At 39.1% G+C, this 12187-nt stretch overlaps 1 protein-coding gene across 1 annotated transcript; it reads right to left on the bottom strand.

The window, feature by feature from the left end:
- Positions 1-3010: 3010 nt before the first annotated feature.
- LOC113023265 (sialidase-3-like) lies at positions 3011-4016 on the bottom strand. The gene is made up of 2 exons (XM_026169290.1): positions 3759-4016; positions 3011-3656 (listed from the first exon to the last, which is right to left on the bottom strand). Exons 1-2 carry the CDS (start codon positions 4014-4016, stop codon positions 3036-3038), a joined length of 879 nt encoding a protein of 292 aa, XP_026025075.1. The 3' UTR covers positions 3011-3035.
- Between the last annotated feature and the right edge of the window lie 8171 nt (positions 4017-12187).

Raw genomic sequence — 12187 nt, 5'->3', positions numbered from 1 at the left:
TTTCGTGTGTGCACTTTTTATTACAATTATTTGTTACACCGGAATGTGTATAAGATTAAAAAGACCATATCAAATGAACCCGGTTCATATAAATGCATTCAGCTATGTTTTTAATTATTACTGCTTAATTTTAAATCTTTTTTACGACTGAATACAACTAAAGTCTAGACTTAAATGACAAATTTGCAGGATTTTAAATAAAATTGTGAAAACAACGAGAAATTAAAAAAAATAAGTTTAATATTCTTAATTTTACTTGACGATGATAAATCATAAAGAGACTGTTTAGGCTTATACAAATATTAATGACAATATCCATCATTGTGTGGCAAATGGGCCATTTGATTTTGTATCATTTTAAGATAAAAGAATACGTATGTTTAAATAATTTAAATACACTGATTATTCTGAACACCCACAGTCTGCGCCTACAGCGTTCACAGTTCAACTATCGATCTATCTGAAGAACAGGATGATCAGTTCCCGGTGTTGTGTCGTGATTATTTTGATTATTTAGATTATTTTGTGGTGGGTGACTAGTTTGCTACCTAGAGAATGAAAGAACACAAGACATCTGGGCATGTACACGTGTTATCCTTCCCTTTTCTGTTTAGCTTTGGCCGGTTTGAGTGCATATATATTCGCTCACATCCTACTGCAAACCAGGCCTTCTTTATTAAAACCACGTCTTCATTTTTCAAAACACTTCTGTCAGGCGAGCTAATAGTCACGTTTTTGCTTTGTGGTGTACTCCAGCCTGTACACAGCAAGAATATTAGATTCACTCAATCAACGGGCTGCTGGGTATTATTACAAGTTATGCCTCGTCTTTATTTAGAAGTTCTCCGTGGTGTTTGATATGCAGAGATGAGTTGTGGAGGATGGCTGATTTCCCAGAAGAAAGCTTCGGATCCAAACACACACACACACACACACACACACACACACACACACACACACACACACACACACACACACACACACACACACACACACACACACACACACACACACACACACACACACACAGCAAAATAGGAACAATTATGATTAAAATGTGCAGAATTATCAAGATCAAAGGCCCTTTGGCACTTTCTTTCTAGAGAAATGCAGAAATATGTATAAAGCATTTCATTATTGTAGGTCTGAGAGGAGTTAACCATTTAATTTGCAAATGTGCAACTCATCAAAAAAAAGGCATGTTTGCGTGTATGCTGTGTTTGAAAAATGGTGGCATTGGTTCTTAAACTGACATATAAAACTGACATATAAAAAGCACCATGCGTCAGTAAGAGATTAGAACAAATTTCCTCCATATCCTGCCAATATTAGTAATGCATATAGTCTCTATAAAGAGTGCATAAACCTAACCTCTACACTCAGATCTATAACAATCATCTATTGTTCTATTTTTGTAATTGTACTCATGGTTGAACACTTTAATTCTAAAGGTGCACAGATAATTTACAGTATTTGTGAAATAAAATAATAGTTTTACAAATTTCAGGAGTTTTGCTCATGATTTTAAATTCTTGAAGATGAAAGAATGTGATCAACATGGACTGGACAAGTTGCTCTTAGGAACCATGTTTCTGAATCCATGACAGGTAATCTCTACTAAGAAGTTTGATGTGTCCCATAAATGGTCTTTTACCATGTTTTAACATCTGTCTTTAACTAAAATCACCCTCAGGGTACAGTCTGCTTTTCATACTCAGTTCTACTGAGTTTTATTCGGCTACAGCTGTGCAGCAAGTGGAAGACTTTATTGAAGGAGTGGAATTTAATGAGTCAACATTTTACTTATTTCAATTTACTATTTATTCATTCTTGAATATGATTAACCTTTCATCTCCTTTTCTCTTTTGTTTCTTGCAACAGGCTTTCGCTGAGGACAAAGAAAGTGATGTTAATATTTGCAGTAAAAATAAATGAATAATCATCTAGGCTCTTTGTGATGCTCCATAAATCCTCAGTTCTTTTTACCAGTAAGAGACAAAGTGGGTTTGGACATGAAATGTGATCACAGCAACAGCACGCGATGAGAGAACACCACAGAAATAGTCCTTGTTGTCCTGTTTTTGGCTGCTCTCCCTCAGTCACTCCTAACCCTGTTCAAGGAAGGATTGTTATGGCTCCATTTGTTTCACGTCTCCTTTCAAACTGCTGCATTTTCTCGATAAACAGCAGAGTGGATATTTCCGGCACTTTCAGAAGGATGACAGCAAATATCTGCACTGCTAAAGCTTCTGTGGCATCTTTCAATAAGTGGAAATTTAGTTTCAATTCTTTCTTTCTTTCTTTCTTTCTTTCTTTCTTTCTTTCTTTCTTTCTTTCTTTCTTTCTTTCTTTCTTTCTTTCTTTCTTTCTTTCTTTCTTTCTTTCTTTCTTTCTTTCTTCCTTCCTTCCTTCCTTCCTTCCTTCCTTCCTTCCTTCCTTCCTTTCCCGATCAGTTTATGCTCTCAGTCTCCTGTTTCCAGTCTTACCCAAGTGTTGCTTTTGCAATTTAAGTTCTTTTGAGTAAATGAAGGTATGAATTTATTTATCATGAGTTTTTCTTTAGTCAAATGTGGTTCAAAACACTACAATGGTAACACGACGTGAATGTTCAGCCTGAGGATTCACACAGTACTTCACACACCTTTGGCATAAGTGTATATGTAGTCTATGTGAAGAAGAAGAAGAAGAAGAAGAAGGAGGAGGATAAGAATGAAAATGAGGAGGAGGTTAGCCACTTTTTTGTTTGATTTGGCACAGATTTTTTTCTGGATGCCCTTTGTGTTGCAACCCTTCCACTTATCTATTATTAAACATAAACTTCTGCATCACCTATAAGATAATGTCTCCAGTCAACTAATTATGTTTCATATAATAAATATGTTGATACCAAAGTACTGTAGTACATACCGCAGTACTGAGGCAGTATATCTTTGTTCCAATTACCAAGAAATTAAAGCTGAAAGCAGCAATTATGAAGACTTTGCATCTTTGATATTGTGCATGAGAGAAACTTCACGGGCAGCATGTCGATGCCTTCAGAGCAGGACTCTTATTGGATGCTGCATAAAGAAGACAAGCTTGTTTCCAGGTTGGAGATTGTTGAACTTAACTCCATTATCATCACTGACTGCTTCCACTTGATAGCCGCCCACATTACGGGCGTTGCAGTAGATGTGGTCTTTGGAAATTTCAACTATTTCACACTCAACTGATACCGTATTAAACAGTTCACCAAATTTCCAGTTTTTGCCATGACTACCACTATACAGTGAGAGTGCATACGATTTACTGTTTGGTAAGAAACAAGGTTTGCAGCAAAAGGAAGTATAAGCATAAACTGGGATAATCAGTCGACCACTCTCTGCTGGAATACCATGGCCTGGCCCAACAGCAAATGTGGACCAGTTTTTTATTTCACTCAGTTCGTCCGTCAAATCGATCACATCGCTCCAGGTTTCTCCGAGATCCTCACTTGTGATGAAGCAGAGACGGGTCCGGTTGTCACAGTTTTCTTTCTGGTACATTTCAGTGATAGCGTCTTCAACACAGATGAAAAACAGGAAAAGTTTGTTGTTGACCTTGCCATACACCGAGCAGGGGTTCATTGGACGGTATCCTTTGATAAGTGCCTTTTCCACCTCTTTGAGCTCTGACCACTAAAAGAGAGATTTTTCAGGAGTAAACAAAACAGAACAGTTTAAAGCAGGAGCGTAATTAACAAGTAATTTAGAACTGAAATGGTTGATTATCACTATTACCCCAACCGTCTTCTTAGAGGATCCCTCCTTGATCTTTCCTGTTCTCATAACCAGCTTTTCTCCGCTGGTATCATCTGAAGTCTTCCTCTGCTCTGCAAAGGCAAATAAAGTTTTACTTTCTCTCTCATACAGAAGAGCAGGGATCCTGTAAACGTTTCCAGCAGTTTCATTAGATGTAAAAAGAGTTTGCTTCTGCAGCTGAGCTTTTGGTAAAGGTACGGTGAACATGGTTGGTGTCCTTGCATGCAAAATGACCATGTAATAAAGGTCTTGCTGGTTATATCTCTATGACTGTCAAAGTTTGTCTGATGGGGATTTTATAAGGCTGGTTTGTACACAGTGTGACTTTTCATTTTCTGAAGAAATTATTAACATTTCAGTGAGCTGAAGTCTCCCCTTGTTGAGAAAGCCAAGTCCAAGGAAAGAGGTGGTTCCGGAAAACAAGCTTAGATCAGAATTAACATAACCCGTCTGTGTAGGCAACTACCTCAGCAAACAGACACAACCCAGGTAGCATAAATTAAGCATTACCGGTTGGATGTGTGAAAAGCAGCCACTTGTTCAAGTTCTGGCTTGGGTCATTTTTTGTATTTGCACTTTCATTTTGAGTTGGAAAGGACACCACACTTCCTTGCCAGTCTGAATTTGTTTACACAAGCTTCCCAGCAGATTAAAGTGTGCTAAAATTAATTATAATTACTGACAGCTTCCAGTCAAGAGCCTTTGTCACTGTGAGCATTGCAGTAATTTGAACTGAGGTCTTTTTCACCATGAACCTCTGTCATTTCACATTTACCTGATCTTGCAATGATCATACTGCATTATTTGACGTGTACTGCCCTCTTCATCACTGGAACTACAACGAATATCAAGTAATCAGTATAAAGTGGCACGATCTGTTTGAATACCAGTGATTACAGTGCTCTCTACACAGACCAAAAGGCTTTTGCTTGTCTTCTCATACACATCATGTACACCCATGTGTATTAGGCTATGGTAGGGGTATCAGTTTAAAAGAGATGGCATTAGTTCGTAAATAAAAGAAGCAGCACCATGCATCAGTGGGACAGTCTTTATAAATAGTAAATGAACCCAAACTTTGCACCAAAATCTCAGCAATCGTCTGTTCTTCTATTCTAAAATTGTACCCAGTGTTAAACTCTTTAATTCTAAAGCTACACAAATTATTTATGGTATTTCAATATATCAGAATATACAAATACTGAAGCTTTGTTTACACGTTTACATATCTTTAAGATGAAAAGATGTAATACACAAGTTTCTCTTAGGAACCATGTTTCTATATTGATCCATGACAGGTAATCTCTACTAGGAAGTTTGATGTGACTCATAAATGGTCTTTTACCATTCGTCTTCAACCGAAATGACCCTCAGAGTACAGTCTGCTTTTCATACTCAGTTCTACTAAGTTTTATTCGGCTACAGCTCACACACACACTCTCAGCCCTTGTAAAAAAAAAGTGTGTGTATATTTCATGGTAGCCCAATAAAGTCAGCTGGTAAAGTCTGAGGAGGAGCCTTTGAGATGTGAGTCCTGTGACAGTAAATATGCTGCAGCATTTCAAGCAGGAGACCCCTTCCATTAAAACCTGCAAGAGACAGATGATATACAGCAGCAGGGCCACAAACTCATATTTCATTTATACATCTGTGCAGCAAGTGGAAGAGTTTATCGAAGGAGTGGAAATTAGTGAGTCAAAATCTTACTTATTTCATAATTTCAATTTACTGTTTATTCAGTCTTGAATATGATTAACCTTTCATCTCGTTTATTACAGGAAACAGGAAATCCTGTTCAAGGAAGGATTTTTATAGCTTTATTTGTTTCGCACGTCTCCCTTCAAACTGCTGCACTTTCTCGATAAACAGCACAAAGGATCCTTGGAGCACTTTCAGAAGGATGACACCAAATATCTGTACTGTTACAGATTCTGTGAGGAAGGACATTTCTTTTAAATTTGTTCTTTAAATTTTCTTTCCTTTTCTTTTTCTTTTTTTAATATCTAACATTTCCCTTAGCATTGTTTTTTTTTTTTTTTTTGCCCTTTCACTGTATTTATAAAACATGGATGTCATCTCCAGCTCTCAGGAGAGAAACATACTCCAAGTTCCTGATGTGCCTTCTGTCTAATGGCCAGCAGGGGCTCCTCTGGTTGCAGAGCCAAGTCTTACAGTTTTTTCTGAATGCTTAAACCCTAACTGTGATTCCTGTAGCACAATCTTTAAAACTAGTCAGACTTATAGCAAAACCACTCACTGAGTTTGCAAAACTAAAAGCACAAAAACTGCTTTGCACTCAGTTTGCAATTTTGTAACACACACTTTGCAAAACTGTAGGCACAATTCACTGCACAACACTCAATTACCAAATTTCCAACACACTCCTAGCAAAAGTATACACATGTATGGCTATCATTAACACTAATTTGCCAACTGTCTGGCACACTTTCACATGTCAAAACTTTCTTAGATAATTAGTTCACTTTGCAATCAGCCCAAGCACTATAATACAGGTAAGCTCTGTGTGCGGAGTACAATGGTGGGAGCAGAAAGAGTGAGAAGTAGAGGAGGCCGAGGAAGAGGACGTGGAGGTGAAGGAGTAGGATGAAGAGGACGACAAGGACAAGGAGGAGCAAGAGGAAGACGAGGAGGGGGGAGAGGAAGATGAGGAGGGGGGAGAGGAAGGGTAGGAACAGTAAGAAATAGAATTGCTGATGACATCAGAGCTACAATAGTGGACCATGTAATCAACCGTGGAATGACCCTGAGGGTAGCTGGCCAACGGGTCCAGCCTAACTCGAGCCGCTACACTGTAGCAAGTACCATAAGGACATCTTGAAATGAGAATCGGTTAGTACAGTCACTTCGCACAAAGATTTGTAGCACTGCCATATGCCAATGAGAAACACACCAATACCATTGATGTAAAAATACTGAAATTGTTACTTTACAGAATTGCTAGATGACCAGATGCTGGGGCAGAGGAAGCATGTTCACTGCAGACCAAGTAACCCATATAGTCATTATGGCGATTGCAAATAATCCTATACTTGGAAATAAACACTTGTGTTTGTTTTGATGTGTTTGAATAAACACCAGTACTTGAAGTTTGGATCCCTCTATGCTTATGGATCTATGACAGAAGTATGAGCTCAAACTGACATAGCCTACCTTGTGCACAGAGAAAGCAAAAGCCAGATGTGTTTTGTATTCATACCATCAGTGTGCAGTTGGCGCATTGTGTGCTTAGTAGATGATGGCTTGTGTGTACTGTTTGATACGGAAACACCATTTTTACGAAGGTGTGATGAGTTAATCTAGCTGTGTTTGCTTTTGCAAGAGAACTACAATATTTTGATTATTGGGTGACAGGTTTTCTTATTTGTGTGAAGAGTTTTGCAAAATTAGCCAATAGTTACAAAAAATGTGCTTAAGCAATCAGAAAAAACTGTAAAGCAGTCTTCCAAGAACGCATTGCTTAACTGTTCAGAGATTTTTATAGTTGGAACAAACACAGGAAAGCGTAAACTTGGGGTGTGGCATAAAGTCATGTGGCATAAAGTCAAGAGTTTTGCAAAATTAGCCAATAGTTACAAAAAATGTGCTTAAGCAATCAGAAAAAACTGTAAGGGATCAGTTTAGGGTCTCAGTCTCCTGTTTCCAGTCTTACCCAAGTGTTGATTTTGCAATTTAAGTTTCTTTGAGTAAATGAAGAGATGAATTTATTCATCGTGACTTTCTTTTAAGTCAGATCTGGTTTTAAAAGACTACAATCGTCGACACACAATTGTCAATGTTCAGCTTGAGGTTTCACACGACTTGACAGACTAGTGGCTCATGTGCAGAGGTGGGAAGTAACTAAGTAAAAATACTAAGTAATTATGGTCACTTCAGATGGCTGCCCCTCCCTGAGTCCATTTCTGCCAGAGATTTCTTCCTGTTCAAAGGGAGTTTTTCCTCCTCACAAAAATGATTTGACTTGAACTGTATTGTATTACAGTTTTTGCCCATTGCTTGAACACTATAAACCCATGCTTAGACTAAAGTAACCCAACTTGAAGCTTTTGTTACCATACCTCAAACACATGTACCCATACCTTAAACAAAAGTGCTGCTTTGCACCCTAGTTGCAATCATGCAACACACTTACTCCTTTATGCAACACACATGGTCCTGCATACTACACTCTATTTCATACATAAGACACTTAGTTCACAAAATGAAATTTCAGGGTTCCATTTGCAAAACCCATGTATCAAAAATACAAAACACATCGGGTAATTGCAACCACTCAAATACACACCTGAAGGCACTTACTTGCAAAACTGAACACCAATTAGCCAACTACAAAAAGCCCTCAGTTCAGCCAATTCAAGAACTCTGCAAGCATGGATGGAGGGAGAACAAGAGGAAGAGGAGGTCGTCATCGAGGCCATGCACGGACCCATATTTCTGATGATATAAGAGCAACTTTGGTGGACCTTGTCATCAACCATGGCCTGACTATGAGGGAAGCTGGGCAGAGAGTCCACCCACATCTAAGCCGCTTCACAGTGGCATCTGTAATAAGAACTAGTGATGGGCAGATGAAGCTTCATGAAGCACTGAAGCTTTTCATCCAATTGGTTCACCCCAGCGCAAAGCTTCTTGAAGCTTCATTTGCTCTAGTAGGACATCTACTGGACGTAAAAATATTAGTTGGCATGAATTTGAAGAGTGTGGCCTTTTGCACACAGCCTGTAAATGTCAACAACAAAAGGAGTGTGTAAAACATGTATATTGTAGTGATGCAGTATACTGTGTATATTTATACTGGCAGTATGGAAAATGATTATTTGGAAATGCTTAAAATGGAAATGATCATTTACTGTGAGGTGAGGTGTGGTTGGGGTGTGGACAGTGGTTGTGCTTTTGTAACGTTGAGGTATGGACAGCTACACACTGAGGCGTCAGTCCTGCCCATATTTTATTCAGTAAAAACTAAATTTTCACTGCTTTTATGACCTTTTTAGTGGGGAGAACATAGCTAGGATTTAATGATTTAACAAATCTTTTGAATCCTTTCCTCCACAATGCTAAATGGCTGGGAGTCCTCAATCACCATGCTAACCAGGTCTTCATCTATTTGAGATTGTTCTCCTGAGGAAAGACAATAAAGACAAAGCACAGGTATAAATAACCACACACGTAACTTATTACAGCTGTATAATATTGTTATATCATTTAGTAACATTACGGCATGCTATTATTATCATGGCATTTGATGGCTCACAATCGGTGTTCCCCTTATTCTCATGCAAAGCTCTGTAGTGCCTAAGCATGGATGAGGTGTTGTTGTTATATCCCAGCTCCCTGGCACATAGCAAACACTTCACCTTGTACAAAAGTAAAGCCGCGTAACATAAATTGTATTGCACCATCAGTGTTATGAAAATCCTCTACACCCCCCCCCCCCCCCCCAATTTTTGCACATGTCGAGGAGCGTGTCAGGCTACATTTCACTGTGTGTTATACTTGTATAACTATGCATGTGACAAATAATAAAGAACCTTGAACCTTGAACCATCTTCTGTAGAAATACCTTGTTGGGAGGAATAAGATCAAAATGTTCCCACACAGGGGAGGACATCCTCCTCTTCTTAGCTGCCTCAATTCTCTCCTGACTTTCTCTCCTCACTCTCATAAACCTCCAAACTGTCTCCAAACTCTCACTAACCGCAGCTCTCCATCAAACACCCACATTTTGATTGAAGTCTGAGGGGTTTGTATCGCTGTCACATCTCGCGGCAAAGTTCGAACCACTTCATGAACCAGTCACGTGGTACAGCCGGGCAGCGAGGCTTCGGACGTCATCATTTTCAGCTCCTCCCATAAATGAAGCAAGCCTCGATACGCGCATCGCGGAAACGCCCCCTCCATTACTCGACACAAGCTTCGGAGCCTCAATACAGAACGTCCCATCACTAATCAGAGCTACTGTAATTGATCATGTAGTAAATCATGGTCACTCAATGAGAGAGGCTGGTCAGAGAGTGCAGCCAAATCTGCAATGCTCTACAGTGGCATCTATTGCTAGAGTTTTCCGGCAAACCAACAGGTAACTTGTATTCTGCAAGGGCATTTGCACATTTCAGAAGTAAATAAGCTTTTGTGTAATTGTTGTTGCATTTCTGCTTAGGACTCAACGGTCACCTCACACAGGAGGGAGAGGACGGATGTTCACTGATGTGCAGGAAACTGCCATTGTTGATATGGTCATCAGAAACAATGGGATAAAACTCACTGAAATTAGACAGAGTCTTGGCAGACAACGTTACTTTTGCAAATATTCACAGTGTAAGCATAACAACAATTTCTAGAGTCCTGAAAAAACATCAGGTCAGGATGAAACAGTTGTACACTGTGCCTTTTGAGAGGAACTCTGAACATGTCAAGCAACTCAGGAACCAGTATGTCCAAGTAAGATCAGAATAAAATACAGATCTGTTTTTGAACAAAACCAAACACACAAAGACAATTATACAAATTTACTACTGTAACAGCTTATGTTGCCATGTGGATTTATGTTAGAGAGTCATGGAGATTGAAGGCAGGCAAACACACCACATTTTCATCTTTGTGGATGAGGCAGGTTTCAACTTGGCCAAAGCACGGCGACGAGGGAGGAATGTGATTGGGAAGAGAGCCACAGTGAATGTCCCGGGCCAGAGGGGTGCCAACATCACAATGTGCGGAGCAATATCCACTGATGGACTGCTGTTACACAGACCACTAATTGGGCCATACAACACTGAACGGCTCCTTGCGTTCCTGCATGATCTCTATGGAAGGGTTGTGCTAGGTGAGGAAAGGGATGCGGAGAGAAGGAATCAGCCAACATTTATGATTGTATGGGACAATGTGGCATTTCATCACTCCCGTGCAGTCAGAGTGGTTTGCAGCCCATCCCAGAATGGAGTCTCTTTTCCTCCCACCTTACTCTCATTCCTCAACCCCATAGAGGAATTCTTTTCCTCATGGCGGTGGAAGGTTTACGACCATCATCCACATGATCAAATGTCCCTCCTGGATGCAATGAATGCTGGATGCCTGGACATATCAGCAGAAGATTGCCAGGGATGCCTAGGTGTATTGCTCTAGATGACACAAGATGTGATGTGGATGAGAACCTGTGGCCAAATGGAGAAGACAGAGTAGATTAGCATTACTATTGTATGTGCATCAGTGGATGGTGTGTATACAAATTCTTGTATTTTGGGATTACTTGGTGCAAAAAAATAATACATAAACAAATATTAACGAATTCTGCATGATGTCTGATTCATTCCAGTGACATACATTGAAATTATAAACAGAGATGTGTCCTTGTTTTACACAAGAAAACACTGTAATGCTACATGTTGTTAGTGTTTTTTAGGTCATTGTTTTGTGGGTGACAAAGTGTGTTTGTCGGCTGTCAACCTTTGCTAGTGTTCTGGAAGAATGAGTTTATTTGAGACCTGGATAAAGTGTTTTGGTAGTTGTAGTGCATTTCGAATGTGAAATGAACTGCTTTGCCAAGCTGACGGTCAGTTAGGAGGATTGTGTGAAGAGTTTTGCAAAAGTGACCTAAGTATTGTGAAATGTGTCCTAGCAGCTGTAAAAAAAGAAAAAAACAAACAAACTTGCAGACAGGCAAGTGTTCAACAGCATAAACCATGTGAGCATCACCACCATCAGACGCATGTCCTGTGGCTAGACCCCAACAGACGGCGGGATCCATGAGCCCACGTATGCACAATTGTCATGATTTTTTTGTGTTTACAGTATAGTGTTTTTGCTATTACTGTATTATGGTTTTGTTTTTTTGCTTTATCTGAATTCATGGTGCTGCAATGTACAATATTGAGTAGGCCTGTTTGCTTTTTTTTGGTTGTTTGAAAATGTGTCTCCTGAAAATATGCCTTCTGAATAAACGATGAAAATCAAAGACTGCAGTGTTTTATATAAAGTAGACTAGTGTGTTCCCCCTGATCTGTAAGTGTTTGCATATGATGCAAGTATGTGTCATTTTGTCAACAGTTACATTTTGACAAAGAAATGTTAGGTTTTGACAGCAGAGTTTAGGTTTTGAGAGTAGTTTCAATTTGGCACAAATGTGAATGGTATATTTCCCAGTGTTGTGTCATGTTCACTTGTGTTTAGAGTTTTGGCACAATGAGCGAAGTTTTGCAAAATGTGTTCAAGCAACGGGCGAAAACTGTAATATGATATTTGCAACATTAGGTATGTTTTCTTCAAGGAGTGAATAACTAGATTAAAACTTTTGTTTAAACTGAGCATCCATGTTTAATACTCACTGAAAACAGGAGAAACTGTTTTCTGTTTCCTTCAATTTATTAAAGTATTTTTTTAAAGTGTTAATCCTA

This window comes from Astatotilapia calliptera, chromosome 6 (genome assembly GCF_900246225.1).
Source record: "Astatotilapia calliptera chromosome 6, fAstCal1.2, whole genome shotgun sequence".
Lineage (NCBI taxonomy): Eukaryota > Metazoa > Chordata > Actinopteri > Cichliformes > Cichlidae > Astatotilapia > Astatotilapia calliptera.
The sequence above is the reverse complement of the archived record's forward strand: the minus strand, read 5'-3'. Positions and strand labels throughout refer to the sequence as shown.

Coding starts and splice junctions, on each gene's coding strand:
- LOC113023265 (XM_026169290.1), bottom strand. CDS start 4,016: ATGGTCATTTTGCATGCAAGGACACCAACCATGTTCACCGTACCTTTA. Junction 3,657..3,758: donor CCTCTAAGAAGACGGTTGGG/GTAATAGTGATA, acceptor TCTCTCTTTTAG/TGGTCAGAGCTCAAAGAGGT.